Source organism: Zosterops lateralis (assembly GCF_965231275.1).
Source record: "Zosterops lateralis genome assembly, chromosome: 5".
Taxonomy (NCBI): domain Eukaryota; kingdom Metazoa; phylum Chordata; class Aves; order Passeriformes; family Zosteropidae; genus Zosterops; species Zosterops lateralis.
This window is the reverse complement of record NC_139766.1, coordinates 10,008,168-10,025,014: the sequence shown is the minus strand read 5'-3', so window position 1 is coordinate 10,025,014 and position 16,847 is coordinate 10,008,168. Positions and strand designations below refer to the sequence as shown.

At 39.2% G+C, this 16,847-nt stretch overlaps 1 protein-coding gene across 4 annotated transcripts in view; it reads right to left on the bottom strand.

Annotated features, from left to right (window-relative positions):
* Nucleotides 1-7,173: 7,173 nt before the first annotated feature.
* The window catches only part of DOK7 (docking protein 7), a 62,145-nt gene continuing 52,471 nt past the window's right edge, over nt 7,174-16,847 (bottom strand). For all 4 annotated transcript variants that reach the window (XM_083861623.1, XM_083861624.1, XM_083861625.1 and 1 more), the window contains 4 exons: nt 15,458-15,523; nt 14,327-14,398; nt 11,353-11,505; nt 7,174-9,037 (listed from right to left, as the gene is read on the bottom strand). In XM_083861623.1, coding sequence (XP_083717749.1) covers nt 8,901-9,037; nt 11,353-11,505; nt 14,327-14,398; nt 15,458-15,523 — 428 coding nt within the window. In that variant the 3' untranslated portion in view covers nt 7,174-8,900. The remainder of the gene's footprint in view (nt 9,038-11,352; nt 11,506-14,326; nt 14,399-15,457; nt 15,524-16,847) is intronic.

Sequence of the window (16,847 nt, the reverse complement as noted above, 5' to 3'; positions counted from 1 at the left end):
TTACTGAGAAAATGCAGAGGTGCTTCAGCAGAGGCTTTGAAGAGGCAAAGGCTGAACCAGGCAGTGGCTGTGCTGTGTCTTTACCACCACACCATTACAGTAATTGGGCTCAAAGGCCAGGTGGGCTCAAGCAGAGAGAATGCTTGGCAGGTGCTGCAAAGTACAAGAGGCTGACAAAATACTTACATGTCACAGTAATTTAAAACTGGGAACAGGTCACAGCTCATCAGAGGCAAAGGTTGGAGACTGGGGTCAGCACAGTCACCTCACTTCAGTTACTGAACAGAGCTGTTAATGAGTCATAGGGCCTGAAGACTGGGCACACAAACCTAGAGGAGAACAAAAATAAAAAGGCTGTTGCTGCCCCTGCTCCCAACTTTCCCCTGAAATAGTCTGTGGCTGAGTTAGCCTTATGCTGTCTACCATAAGGGAAAACACGCGAAATAGTCTGTTCCTGTCAAGGCTCCTCAGGGCTTTCCCTGCTTTTTAAGATTTAGGACAGGAGCTGTAAAGTCTGATTCCACTCTAGTTTCTGTGGTCTGCACCTCACACACATCAATGTATGTAGAATTCAGTTCATTCCTGCACTTTAATCCTCCAAAGACTGCTCATATGGTCAAAATAACAAGAGTGGGTAGTGTTTGAGACATTAAAGATTAAAAAATAACTTGAGCCATCACTTCTGTGTTTCTGTAAATAGCAACAAAAATTCAAAGCCAAGGAAAAAGGTATAAATGAAATATACCTGCAGTCCTCTACCCTGTGAGATATACCTACAGTCCTGTACATCTAGAGTTCATAGGTTGCATGGAGAGGCATTTGGAAAGGAAAGAACAAACACTTTCATACAGTGGTTGAATCTTCTCTTCCTTAATAGGCATTCCATCTGATCCTTTTGTAATTTTTCAAATTAACAAGTTTTTAAACCACTCTGAGAAACAATTTGAAATAAAGAAGCAGGAGCAAAAAAAAAAAAAAAAAAAAAAAAAAAGTGATTTTTAGGGAAGAAAGATCAGAACATTTCATATGTTATAGTCAGTCAAATCTGCCCTGAAAAGAACCTCAATTTAATTAAACATGCCAGTGACTTCATGTAGGACAGATTTTACTTGTTTAAAAGGAGGGTGGAAAGGTGAGGGAAATAAATACATAAGGCATTAAATGCAACAAAAATAACTAAGTCTTTCTTAAAAAAAGCACATCCTACATGTTGGTACAGCAGCTAAGATGGCATCATTCTACCAAGACAGACAAGGAAAAGCACGGTAGCAGATTTATTGCTGCAATAATTTCCCCTCTCCCTTCCCATGGGATCCTGATGAGTGATAGATCTGGCAATAGAAGTATTTAAATCACCGAGTGGAGATAATTTACCTTTTGTCAGGTGAAGTGCCATCTGCCTTTTCAGATCCTGATCCTGCAGGTAGGGACCCCTGTGCTCAGGAGCTGGTGGGAGCTGGGCTCTCCTGTTTGCTGTGTGTCCAATTCTCCCTGTGGGGTTCCCTCAAGCCAGGGTTAATGCAGATTAAGGTAAAAAGCAAGAGACAGAGAAACCACCTTAGCTTCCAGACCAGGCTGCCTCAACAGCTGGTCTTGGCTGAGCATTTAGCAGTAAGTAGTACACAGAAAGTATCTTTTTTCATTTCATAGCATTTAACGAGAATAGCAGAAATAAAGTAATTTAAGTCAATAAATAGAATAGATTTTTGCTTTTGATACAAACAGACCTACCTTGGTAACTGAGAGCTGGGTGATGCATTTCCTGTATGCACTAGGTTATCTAACAAAGTGCTTCCAAATACCAGAAACAATGTTTCCAAATACATCATACAGTTAACCTGTATTTCAATCCATTCACCTAGCACCTCTTGGGAAGCAGGATGCTGATCTACAGGGAAAAAAAAAAAAAAAAAAAAAAAAGGATTTCTTTTACTAGTATCTACAGGCATAACATGGAAGCATTCATAAAATCTGTCCAGTAGAGCCAGAATAAACTCATAAGCTTTCCTCCACAGTAAATATTTCAAGTTGAGCCACATTTGGTACAGCAACAATTGCAACCCAAATGCTTTTATCAGTAGCCGTTAAAGCATTTTCATATCCAAACATTCAAGTGTATTATCCCACCACTCAACAAAAGAGCACTCTCCTAAAACAGGAACAGTACAGAGATATGTGAACTTTGTTCCTTCACTGATGCATTAATTTATCACAAAAGCTGTCCATTTTAATAAAACTAACGATTTCAGCCTCAAAGGTTGCCTCTCAATAACTGGTCTACTGTAACTTAAACCTGCCAATTTCTATAGGCAAAGTGAGCATTGAATCACTTTGAAATAGGCTTCCTGTTAAAATAAAATGCTGTTTAATGTTCTACGGTTGTAATTTTCCAGGCAATTTAAAGAGAGACAGGAGCTACACTATTTTAAGAATAAATACACTGAGAACTGGAAACTTGCATATGAAAAATAGGAAAACCAGTAATTTACAATGCCTGGCATCAGATCTTTTTAATCCAACTTCAAAATTCAAATCTCAGTTTCCAACTCAAGAAGACACGTGAACCAAAACCATTAACTAAGTGGTCCTTCAGTGGGGAACGAGTCCATTTTACAACATTTCAGATCCAAGTTCTGGGTCTCAGATTTACATTTGGGATGGTTATGCCTTAATGTTTGTGTTAACCTGCTTGCTGGTGTCACTAAACCCTTGCCACCAATCTGTTGTTCCAGGCCTTGCACAAACTGACCTTCATTCTTTGCAGAACTGCAAAACAAAGTTTTTATTCATGGTTAGTTATTGATTCAGGATGAGAACACAATTTTCCAGAGATGTTCTTAGGAATCATTTTCCTTCTCATTTTAATGTCATATGTACAAACAGTTGTACTAGAATTTTTGAAAGTAATGAAAACAGCCACTGTAACCAAATAGGACAGTCAGAATTCCAAATCAAAGTGCTGCCATAGTATGTATCTGGAATTACAGAAGGAACAGGAGTGACCCTGTTTAGCCACAAGCATACCATGAGAAAAATCTGAATTTTCACCAGCTCCTTCTGACCTAGGAACAGAGTAACTCACCCCGTTCAGCTTGGACCACCTACAGCAGAGACAGAGCAGGGTGCAGTTAGTTTGGCATCTTCACATCGGCAGTGCTGCTGCTGGGCCACCAGGTTTTCTGTTCCCCAGTTGTTCCTGCAGTGCTCAGGGCAAGCTCCCTGCTGATGGACAGAGAGACAGAGTTCCCATCACAGCCCACTCTACAGATGTGGCCAGCTGCAGGCTGTAACTTGCACCTTGGCAATTCCCCAGCTACAACAACAGCAATGAGAGGGTCTAAGCTTGTTAAGTGTTGCCACTGTAAAGGAGGGCTGTGCCATGCTGAAGAGTCTTTGCTGTGTGCAGAGCTCCAAAGCAGCACACCCGGAGCTGTCACTGCAGGAAAGGCATTCCCACAGCTATCCCTTATGGTCACTTGTGGTCACTTATGGTCACTACTGTGTTCACCATAGAAAGCACAGAGACAGCAAATCCTAGATCAGGTCCTGGGCTTTCAGCAGACCTGATCCATCTCTACCAAACACCCCAGCCTGCAAATGACACCAGTGCAGCTGAACACAGAATTAGGGGCACCCTCCTCTCAGGTTACGGTGCTCTCTGTTTCACAGCACTTCGTGCTCTTCACAGACACACATCTGCCAGAGCTGGCAAAGGACAGCTGCTTCTTGCTGGTTCTCTGCTGACACCTACCTACTTCATCAGGTTCCCAGGAAGACACTTTCCCGTGCTTCTCAATTTGTGTCCAGTACTGCTGGCTGTTGGCAGTAAAAGGATAAATTGTTAGAGCAGCCAAAGGCAGGCCACGGGGTACATCCTCCAAATGTGGCAGAGACATGGGGGAAGATGAATCTGAGTGATTCATTACATAATAAAACTCCAGTATCCAAAGACCAGGTTCCTTTCTGAACATCTAATCAGCTCTATTTTCTGTATATGGACTATCCATAAATTGCCAGCTCAGCCCACAGAAAAGTAAAATTTAACTTATACAATAGCAGATGCTAGGGCTTTTTTATTTATTTATTTTTCTTTTTAAGGATTTCACAACCATATAATGTAGAGAAAAATTACTGTCATGCTAAATCTGCTTTCTGATCCCATCCCCCCCACTGCACATTCCTCAAATAAATTGACACGTATTATTTCAGTAAAATGGTGATGTTACATACGCCTCTGTGTACACAGTGGGATAATAAATTTGAATTATTTCTAGATGCTCTGATGCAGGCGAACATTTGAAAGCATATAAGTTTTAAAGTTCACTCACCCTAAAGTTTTTACTAAATTCAAAGTTCACATGTCAGCTGCACTTTTTCCTAAATCTGCTCACTGTCTTACAAAGCTATGCCTTGCATAAGAATCCAGATCAAGATTACATGAATTTTCCTGTCACTTATATTCCAGCCTTTCAGAGAAAACTGATAACTGATATGTCAATACCAACTGATATCAGTTAGAATGAGGCAACTCTGAAGCCTGACATCTTTGGGATGGGATAGAATAGAATAATAGAATATTTCAATTGGGAGAGAACAATACATCCAATCCCCCTGCCTGACCAATTCAGAGCTGACCAAAAGTTGAACCATGTTATTAAGGGTATTTCCCAATGCCTCTTAAGCACCAACAGGGCTAGGGCAAGAATCGCCTCTCTGGGAAGCCTATACCAGCCTCTTGGTAAAGAAATGCTTCCTAAAGTCCAATCTAAACCTTCCATGGTGCAGTTTTGAACCATTCCAGCGTATCCTATCTCTGGATACCAGCAAGAAGAGCTCAGCACCTTCTTCTCTGCTTCCCCTTAGGAAGCTGCAGAGAGAAATTAGCTACCCCTCAGCCTCTTTTGCTCCAAACAACACAAACACAGAACCCTCAGCCTCCCCTCACAGTACTTCCAGCCCTTTCACCAGCTTTGTTGTTCTCTGGACACATTCAGGGACATGCCCTTGTGTTGGGGAAGATGAATCAGGGAAACCTTATAAATATGATTGCTTAGCAAAAGATTCTGAAAATATGAAACCTATAATCAAAATAGAAATGAAAGTTTACTTTGAGTTGTAGGATGCTGAGTCTTAGTTACTATATAACCTGAAGACAATAGCCTAGCCAGCTGAAGGAGAATCCCTTTTGATTAAACGATACCTTTCTGCTGGCTAAGGGATCCAAAGGTCAATGTAGCAAAACAGAAAAGTCTAAAGAGTAGTTTTAAGAGTTTAAAATATAACACGATATGGTAATGTAGTAGTTCTTATAGGCTGTATGTAGATTATATAGGATTTTGTGTCTTGTATCGGTTGGTCACTGTAAATTAGATTGTTCATCACAAAGGAGATATAGACCAAAGACCTCACTCTCTTAGCTCTCTCTTCCCCCTACTCTTGCTCTCCCTCACTCTCTTTTCCCTGCTCTCTTCTCCCTCTACACTGACCCTTGCCACCTTGCTCTCTCCCTCCCTTCTCTCTTAGCTCTTCCTCTCTTGTTCTTTCTCCCTCTCTCATTGGGACTTCCCTTCAGCTGAGGCTGGTGGCTGAAACCAGGCCCTTTTGCCCACGACCCTTGCAATAAAGCCACGTGTTCTAGAATATCTCAGGTCAGCAGAGTTCCTTGTCCCTGCCATCCATGGATGTTCTTACACCCTTGCTTCTTAAATTGTAAGGCCGAGCACTGCACACAACATTCAAAGTGAGGCTGTACCAAGGCTGAACACACATTCACCTCTTTTGCCCAGCTGTTTCTGCTGTGTTTGGTGCAGACCTGCTCCCTCCAAAAATTCCTTTTAATTACTTTTAACTCTCCCAGCCTTACTCTGCTTAGCTTGTTCTTATTGCTATATGATGTTAAATTAACATTTCCTTTCAACCTAGATTGTAAAACATTGTTTGTATGACTGGTCAAATGAGAGCTGAGGATCTTCCCAATGAAAAGCTGACATAAAAATGTAACAGCATTGTCATCTTCAAAAAACCCCATAATTTTAACAGCACCTAATGAAATACTGTGTCTTCCTCCTGTGGTTATTTTAGCAAGTATATGTCTTATTCCAGACTAACCAGAAGAGAAACTTACCAAAGGCTGCATGTTTCAACATTCACGAAAAATGCAATCACTCATAGTTCAAATTCAAATATAGTTTTCCAAGATACGCTAATTAAAACTGTTCTGTTTACAGCAGAGGGGAAAAATGAGGAATTTTTCCAAGCCATTTGCTAAAAACAACTCTCAGGGCAGATTTTCACAAACATTTACGTGCCTAAGGACACCTACTGGCATTTTCCACAGTTAGGTGCTGGAGCGCTATTAAAACCCGGACAACTATTTATGTTGTTGAGAAATTAAATCCCTCCAAACTCCAGCCCTCCATCCTGCAGCACGTTACCTTGGAGAAAATTCCATCACCCAAATATTTGCATATAAAACAGTTCCATAGCAGCTTATGAACACGCCATAAGCCCCACTGAAGCAGCAGTGCTTTAGTGTAGGTCTGTCAGGGAGAAAGAGGCACACACACAGCACACCAATGCTTATGCTTATGCTCAAACTCTGCACTTGATGACACCATTTTCTTATCACCAAGAGCACTTCTGCCACATTTAAAGTACTTCAAGAACATGTTACAGAAGCACCAGCCAAATCACATTGTTTTGTTCTTCTGGTAATTAATACTTTGTGCTCCTGGTAAAAACAGGAGGAGATCTGACTCTGATAGCATGATAAATTAAAAATTAGCAAATCCTTCTTTTTATCATCAGCAGTTAAAAGTTGCATTTAATTCCAAAAATGTGGGAGATATTTAGATTTTTTTTAATTTTTTTTTTTTTTTTAAGAGCTCTGGACTCATCCCATGGAAATCACAAACTGTATTTTAGATCACTCATGTATGTGTTCTATGTAAGGTGTGAACAAGCACAAGCCTGTTCATAGGATTATGATTTAGTTTCCATTGCCCCCAATTCACTAGTGGAAGTTGAAGGCACATGATTGTATTTATTTAGGAAAGAACATTTCCATTTCTGTGAGCTCCTGTTGCCCCGGGAAGCCCAGGCCATTCCAGTTGCACTGAAATTTAAAAAGCAGATCACCACTGTCCACTTGTCAAAGAAAAATCATTTAAATTCATAATTTCATAAGAAATATCTCTCTTCAGAAATATGCTAGGTGATTCAATAGAAAAATACTTCTGAACACAGGACAGATAACAATGGCAATTGTCAACTCTCAAGCACTTTTTTTTTTTTATTTGAGAGATTTCTGATATTTTACATTGCTATTGAGGCTACATTCAAATAAATTTATAGGTTAAATTCTGCCTCAAAAACAAAACCCCACCTCTCATTCTAAGTCATGTAGTGAAACACTCACTGGCACAAAACTTCCACTCACCAATATAAATTAAAATGCATATCTAGAAAACAGAATTTGGCTCTGATATTGGATCTTAAGAGGACACAAACAAAAAGTCAAATACCCAAGATGTCACTCCTGGCAACTTCTGGAAGCCAAAGTATATACATTATCAGAAAAAAAAATTGTTTCCTTCCTCATTATATTTCTTTGTTAGTCTAGTGTTACTGCCATACATTTTACATAATGTTGTATTTAAATAATATTTTATATGAGGACAAATAAAAGGAATTACATAGACAATGCAATATGGGAAATTAAGTTTTGAATCATAAAATCTCACTGTACAAAAGCAAGATATGGCAGACCCATAGGTAAACCTATTTTACAAGATAAAATCCTGTTGTTCCTCAAGTCTGTAGCATCTCTGGAGACATCCACTTACACAGAACTGATCATATGATACTTAGGGACAGCAGAGAATCTCCCAATAAAAGTTTTAGATTTAAGGTGGATGCTGGTTTTACATTAGGAATAGTTTTTGTGATATAAAAGCCTCAATTTTGAAAAGCTATGTTTCTTTTGAATACCTTGGTTTTAAAATATGCTGTGTGAGAAAACAGACCTGATTTTCAAAGTGATACATATGTTCATCTCCAGAAACATTGCTAAGAATTACAAGTATCCATCAACTACAAAATCAAACTTATGTTTTGACCTAGGATGTTTAAGAACAGAAGCACCCAAATGTCCCTTCACATTACTGTGGTTTATAGACATAATTAAATAACTTGTTTTGTGCTCTTGTCTGTTTGCATACACATGTGCAACCCTGACATGACAGCTTTTACATTTGAGTAACTTTTGCCAAAGCTGCAGGACTTGGTGAGGTATAAAACTGAATTATCCATAGGTATAGTTGAGCATTTCCATAAATAAGCACATAAATTGAACAAAACTACCTGCAAAAAGAGCAGGCACTGAATTTTCTTGCTTTTGTAAGAGTCCATTAATATATTAATCGAGGTTTTATGCATTTTATACACTCAGAAATATACATATATTTTTATCAGTAATGTGTGCTTACATACAGACATATGCAAACATATGTGTACATTTACCACACACACACACATTCCCTTATCTACACACATTCAAGTTCTTTATTTTCAAAGAAAATGCCACCATTTAATAAACACTGAAATTGGTTCCAGGTTCTCCATGATTTTAGAATTATAGAAAAAGGTAACTTACATCTGTCATTGCATATGACAAAAAAATCTGGACTTTACAACCAAATTAAAATACAAGGAAAGACCAATCACACCCCTCACGCTACCAGCTTTCCAATTAGGAATCAAGAGATCGGAATGAATCTGGCATAACCGCAAGAAGCTATGGCAGCGTTTTGTGTGAGTGTTTTTTTACAATAGACATGAATCTTTTGGAAGATGAGTTAGTATGAATTTGTGGTGAGCACAAAGTTCTTTCCTAAGGCAGGTCACTGCTGAGCTCCTTTCTTCTTCTGCTCGAGCTCCTGCAGGCGCTCCTGGCGGCACTGCGCGTGCTGTGTGCCCACCTTGTGTGCGGTCTCAGTGGCCGTGATGTCGATCTGGGCGTAGCGGGACGATCCACCCCCTGAAACACCAAATGGAGTCCTGTAAAACACTGCACCCCTCACATACTCATCAGTAAAAAAAAAGCTGTTGTGACAATTCTTCCACAAATTTCCTGGATGGTCTTTGTCCAGTCTCAGAGAAAGATGTATAAAGGGAGTAAGGTGATAACCAAAACTAAAACAAAATACCTCTAAAGCTTTGTTACCTACATATTTTAGCTGTCTGGTTTTCCTCAAATAAGCAAGTGAACTGTCACTGTAGGACATGAAAGACTCCAAATATTTCAAAAGGCAAAAATTATAGAAAAAGAAGGCGCTTTTTTTCCAAATTCTTACAACCTTTTATAAGGTGTTCTGATATTGATTTAACATGATTGGTCAATAGAAACAACACCTTTCTAATATCATTGGTTAAACTAGAGAAACAGAAAACACTAGCTGGACAAAGATTGTTTTGAGAAAGGATAGTTGTTTACCAAGATTGTTTTGAGAAAAAGCTTTCTTGAGAAACTTTTCTTTAGGAAAAAGTTTTCAGCTGCTTAGCAGGCTAAAATCTCTCAGGCCCACAGTGAACCACTTGCATTTCTGCCCAAGGTTTGAATCTCCTATTACTCCCAGTCAAGGACAAATTTGAATTTGGCTCTCCCACTTCTGGGAGGCTTCCTCACCAGGTTATGAATCAGGAAATGAACAATAAATACCTGGTATTTGAACAGAAAACAGTTGTGGCAGCTGGCAGTGTTCTTTGTCTGGATTAGGAACTCTGTGAATGTTTACCAGAGAAACTACCTTCCCCCTCACACAGAATGATGACACTTTAGCTCATTTTTCTTGGCGATAGGGGAGACAAAATCTGCTCAGTCCCTTAAGCAGCAAAATACTTATATTAGGGTACAGGCTGGGAAAACTTTAATATGAAAAATATATATATTTCTGGTCATTAAAGACAACTTTAAAGTAACATAATTTGAGATTGGGACAGTAGTTGACAATTAGGAAAATTTATAGCATTTAACCCTTCATTTTTAATGCCTTGGTTCATTGTCTTTAAAATTAGGAGAAAATATTGCTTTTACATTTCAACACAATGTTATAGAGAGAACTATATTAAGTTCTGGGAGAAGCTTAGAATTACATAATGAAAAACATAAAAACATTTTAAAAGCAACAGAAAAAGTCCCAGCATTTCAAAGTTAATTAAACTGTTGAAATTAGAAGGATAAAAATTAAAATTTTTATAGCTGAGAAGTATAGATGCAAAACCCATCAATATCAAATGCAAGCAATTAAATGCCAGATTCTGATGAAGGGCTTGCTGTAGCAAGGACTGCATCTCTAAATGACAACACATGGCACATCTATTGCACATTTGTGTGCCAATTGCCCAAGTTGAGCATTAGATGTAAAATATCCAATCCAAACAAAATAATTTTTAAAAAAACCAACAAAACAATTTTTAAATTAAATAATTTGCATTCTCTCTGTAGCACTTTCACACTTCCTCATGGAGAGCAGATAGAAGAACACTGTGTTCTGCTCTGAATCATTTGCTGCATGGCTCCGGAGCCAGTGTCTTCAGGAGCAAGCCCTGTACACCCACACACCCCAGCCCTGTTTCTGAAGCCAAGAAAGAAAAATGATGTAAGTGTAGTCCTAATATGCAATGAACATCTTTAGAACACAAGCAAATTACTGTCTTTCAAACTCCAGAGTTTGAAATGTTCACTTCAGGAGCGCACATACAATCACCTGTCAAAGGGATGCAACATCTTATAGAAATTCATTACTCAAAAATCTTTTCCAAGAAGAGATGCCAATTTAAAAAACTGCCTCAGAAACATAACAGGGTTCAATTTCTCTGTTAGCAGAAGCCTGTGGGTAGATAATGGAATCATTAAGGTTGGAAAAGACCTCCAAATCGTCCAGTCCAAGCTTTGACCAAGCACCACCATCAACTAAGCCCGAGTACCACATCCAGTCATTTCTTCAAGTTCCAGAAATGATAACTCCATCACTTCCCTGGGAAGGCTGTTCCAATGCCTGACCATCCTGTCAGTGAAAAAATTCTTCCTGATGTCCAACCTGAACCTCCCCTGGGGCAGCTTGAGGCCATGTCCTCTCCTGTCACTGTTGCCTGGGTGAAGAGGCCAACCCCACTTGACTATGACATCCTTTCAGGCAGTTGTAAGAGTGATAAGGGCCCCCCTGAGCCTCCTTTTCTCCAGGCTGAACACCCCCAGCGCCCTCATCTGCTCCCCGTATGAAATCAGGATTCCACATACCCCAAACATTCTGCATATTCCTTTCTGTTTAAAAGTATCACAGACTTCCTTACCTCTTATGCTTGGGCTAGATTCTTGAAGTTCCAGTTCCATGTAGTGAAGCTGTTTTTTGGAAGTAGGGCTGACAGGAATATTAACATAGGTGGCTGTCTCACTGTGGGGTCGATCTGGTGTAGGGACATCAGCTGAATAACCTACTGCCCCTTCTGAAATAAATAACAAGTTACAACAGGAGCTGTTGGCAATGACTGATGAACCAGTTCATACAGACACACTGAAGGCAAACACTGAGCAGCAATAACTCTGCTTGCCAAGCAGGACATTCCTCAGTGGTAGATGGGACATGAGAAAACTACAGTTTCTACCTAAAATATCCTGAGACACTGATCAAGTCAGGATCTCTGCAGAAGGCCACAGGCCACACACAGGGGTCTTGGCTGTGGCAGAAAGCAAACACTCTACAGACATTTCCATGAGCAGCAAAACCCCAGAAGCCTTCCAGCTCTACCTTAGATTAATAACACTTTATATGAAGTAGTTTGTTCTAGGAAAATGTGAACTATTATATCATCTGCAAGACAAAACCAAAATAAGTAGAGGTTCTTAAAGGCATGTACCAAAAACAGGGACTAAAGAACTGTTTAAAGCAAAAAGAAGGCAAACTTCAGGAGATAACATTGACATCTTCCCTGTTCAGGACAGAAAAATAATTGAAAAATGAATGATGCCAAGTGGGGACAGACTGAGTATTAAAGGATTTTCATGGCAGGAAAAAAAATTGGAAAAACCCCTCTAAACAGTAAAGATCACAAGAACTTTAGAGGAAATCCCACTGAGTTTTAAAGAAATTTCTTTAAAAAGACTCAGATTAAACCTACTAGGAAACAGTTCCTATGAAATGATTTTGACTTAAAAGCAACAAATATTTTTTCTACTGGTTTGATTTTCAAGACCTCATCTAGCCCTGCTTTCAATTATATTAATCTTGACTGCCTGTTCATTCCAGTTGGAGTCCTTACCCTTATAGAGTTTCTACTCTAAAGTCAGTTTGAGACAGAGGAGTGCAGAGGGGAAATGGTATCACTTTGAGGTTCTCCTTTTTCATGTAGTTCTCCTCTTAAGCCCTTCCTTGTCCCCACAAAGAACTCATATAAAATCTTTTTTTTCTCCAAACTCCTGCTTTTCCTTTTTGCCCATTTAGACACTATTGAGATGTGAATGGAGGGGCAGTAGGATATCAAGGCATTTTAGAGCATAGGGGAAAATGACTTCTTATATCCAGACAACAGCAGCAGTGACTAACCACTGAGGGAAAGTTTTTTCATTTTTTTCGGACATCTTATGAGTAGCAGAGATAACTTATACAATGTTAGGCAACAGCATGGGTATGTCCCAGGATAATGGAATCTCCCAAGGCTTAAGCTGTTTAAATCAAAGGAGTCTACTATACAGTCCAAAAACTGAAAAGACTGGAAATTTGGCCAATTTTCTCACAGATTTTCATTAATAAAACATGGGAAAATCCAAAAAGTATACAAATATTTCTCTGTCAGTCAGACTTCAAGTTGCTGTTGCAAAGCAAGATGTTAGGAACAAAATGACAAAAATCAACACAGAGCTGAATGCAGAAGGAATTTTTTATATTTTCATCAAATATAATTCTCAGAAATTATTTTCAGTTACTGTGTCCACAGTATTGCAAAGGAATTTGGCCTGATTGAGCGAGAAGAGACTCAGAAAAGTCATAGCATTGAAAGTCTGCATCACAAAAAGTTAGAAGCTGCAAGCAAGTGACAATCTTAAGTACAGAGTCACGAACAGTCATGAAGGAAAAGATAACTTTTGAAGTCTTTCTGTATGCTGTTAAAGTGATGTAACAGAAGTGTTAAGTGAAGCATCTTCAAAGTTAGCTAGCATGAAAACTAGCAAGATCCCCTATAGAACTAAACAGTTGACAGGTTTAAGGAAATTGAATGTCATACCTGGTGTGAACAAGCCAAGTGATTTCCCTGAGAACTAAAAAACTGCATGTGGAGAATTGGTAGGGCTTTGTGCAAGAAAAGCAAAAGAAACACATAGAAAAAAACTCCAAAACTGGCAATAGTCAAATAGTCTTCTCAAAGGAGCAAGTAGAAGAAAAAAAACAGTTGGGCAAACAGGATTGGAGGGAAAGGAAAAGCCTTCTGTTTTTCCATCAGGGCTGTCTCAATAGAAACTGCTTTCTTTGTAAACATAGCAATACTTGGTTTTTATTTTTTCTTAAATAAACCAACCAACCAAATAAAAAAACCCAACAACTTTATTAGGCACTGAAAACTGGCTTTGACTTGTTTGAAGAGAAGGGTTTATTTAAAAAGCACAAAACAGTCAGATGTTCCTACTAATAAAACCCCAGCGCAGAGCAAGAAATGGACAGTGCCTTCAGCAGTCCCTACTGCCTGGACAGAGACAGGAGGTACTTCCAAGAGGGGTCAGAGGGCCAGTATTTGAGAACATTGTGGAAGGAGGATTTAAGAACAAAACAGTCCACAATACATGGTTACAACATTCTGAAAGAATATCATAATTACTTGACAAGAAAGGGGAAAACAATAGGAATCAAAAAAGATGGTCAAGCAAGTAACAGGAAGAGAGTAAAAGTGAAAATTCAGTGGCCCTCAACTGAGGAGAAAACAAAGAAAAAGACTATAATTGGGGAGGGAAGAAGAGAGTTATATTTGAAGCTGCTGTTGCAGTCTTTCTTTCAGCAAGTGTTAGTTATTTATATTTTCTACCCAATGTAGGCAACGTTCTCAGAAATGAACAATAAATTACACAGAAAGAAAATCAGCACTACAAATATAGCCCAAATATAAGTGTGTGTGTGTGTGAGCAGCCATATAAAGCTGACATGTTCAAAGGGCAACACTTCAAAAACTACACTTAGAAGATTTCAACAATCTTTTTATTTCAACAATAAGAATAAAAAGGAAAATGAAAAAGAAACAAGAGGTGGTAGTGACCTCTGACACAAAAATCTGTACTCACCAGGTTCCTCAGAACTAGTTGGAGTTCCAGGTTCTGAAGGAAGTGTTAGCATCTCATACCCACCTTTAGGACCTAGAACACAGGAACACTATTAATGGTATTAGATTTGGAAATTTGTACAGTATAATCAAAGCCTATGCTTTTCTGGTTTTGACTTGTAATCTTTTAAACTAAATCATACAGAATAGCATAAACAGTGGCTAGTGCTGACTTTTCTGTAATGGTGATGCCAGTATTTCCTCATGAGTGTAACACCAAGGAGATAAAATTTAGGACACTATTCCCACTGAAGGCCACTGAAGTCAACAGCAGTGCATTTTGCTGTACATCAGTGTGGGGGCAGAGCTATCTTGCACGCATGAATCAGGGAGCAATGCGTGGGTGATCTTGGGAGCATCTGGAAGATTCTTGTTAAAATTCCACCTCCAGCATGATGGATAACTTCTTGATTTCTGAAAAACCATCAAAAAATGCTTAAGCTAGCCCTTACAAAGACAACTTTGCTTTCCATGTGCAAATCACCATCTTTACAAAGAAGCCAGGCTGCACAAGATCATCAGTCTTTCCTGAGCATGAGGCTGAAAAGAGATGTCCATGCTTCTTCACCATCTCAGACTCCACTCCCATTAAAACCAGGCAAGCAAAAATGCTGTGTCCACAGAATGACCATATTGCAATTAATACTGAATGACAAACACCATAATTCTATCTGCTGGCAGTGTTTGTTTACTCCATCATCATAAAGAAGTATATTTAAATGTGCTGGGTGTTTTTTTCCCAGCATATCATTGTTAGGGTACAGGATTTCTCATGGCCTGAGGTGAATTTTTTTTTTTTTTTTGGTGGGTGCCCTTTGTTAAAGTGATGGCAGCATTTTACTGCTGTGAATAAGATTACTGCTTAAACTCTGTCACTTATCTCATCTGTCACTGCCTCTTCTAAACTTATCCCATCTGTCAATGTCTTTCTGACAAAAATTCCTCAAAGCAAAAAACCCAAAGAAATACGTAAGCCTTACAATAGGGAATCAAATTATGCCTTGCCTTTAATATTTTATGAAGTTTAAAATAATTTAAGTTTAAATTAGTTTCAATTTACATACACACACACCTCATAATTACTTTCACTTACCAGCTTGGAGACTGTGCCCTCTATGCACTTTCAAAGACCCAGAAGCTGCCATGACAGAAGCACCACCTATTTTCAAAGACAGAGATTCACATTAAATCTGTTTCATTTTTAGTAGATGTTTCTGAAACATCTAGGAAAAAAAAGAAAACAAACACAAAATGCAAAGAATTACAAGTCATTGATCTTCATTTAGGCAATTAAAAAAAAAAGTCGCTAAATTCTTTATCCTGAGTTTGTGGCATTAAAATCTAATTTTGTTGGTTTCTTTCTTTTGAGAGAAAGGATGCCTTCTATAAAACCTAAGGATGCTGTCCCTCTCTGTGGTGAGTGCTACCTTCCTCACAGGGAAAGCTCTCTTGACCTAAGAAGTAAAATGGCAATGAGAACTGAGTTGGGAGTTGCTTTGCAATCCATAATGTAGCTTTAGCAACAACAAAGTTTAAAGTGTTCATTAAAATCTGGTCAGACTGGACCCAAAACCTATCTAACCTATCTGAGAAAACTTCAGCAGTCCATCCAATCCATGTTTAGATATGGATACACCAGGCCAGGGGCAAGGGAACACGAGGGATCTGCTCCACAGGGATTGAATCCAGGTCACAGCATGACTCTTGTGAAACACCCTCCCAGTGTTCCAGCCAGGAAACTTTTCCCATGGACACACCAGATGGCACAGCCAGCCTCCCTTCCCCAGCCTGATTCTGGCCAGCAGGAAGCTGTATTAGGGATATTTGAGGAAACAAGAGCTACCAACTCAGGAAGATGGAGGGTGGTACCCATGCAGTGTCTGCACACACACATTCCTTCTTCAACCAGCAAACTCAGCAGCACCATCCCCACCTGTTGGGTGTGGGATTACATCACCCCAGCCAGCCCTGAACCTCTGCTCTCTGCTCTTGTCACTGTGGACACCTCAGCAGAGCTGAGTGGCATTTACTTCCTCGCATGAATAACTGTGAGGGAACTTCTTGTGCAGGAGCTGAAGCTGAGGAGGCATCGGGTGGGAGGCTGGGGATGAGTAACCCTGCCACTGGTGACAGGGCGCCTCTGCCATGTGCTGCAGCCTGCTGGGTTCATTTTTCATGTAAAATTAACACTCTAAGCTGATGAATAGTCTCCAAGCAGGTGAGACACTGCTCTGCAAATTGTTTTTAAAATAGCCTCCAAAAATTACCACAGCTCTTATGCAACATGAAGGAATTCTGTAAGATAAATATTCTGAAATATCTAATAAAACTGCACAGCCTGGGAATCTAACGAAAATGGCAATTTCTTTTTTTTTTCCCTCCTGTATAAAATATAAATATAATTTTAATTCTAAATCTAAGAGTTTCCAAGCTTGTAAAATTAATCCTACAGTTTTATAAAATAAATCTAAAAAAACACTCAT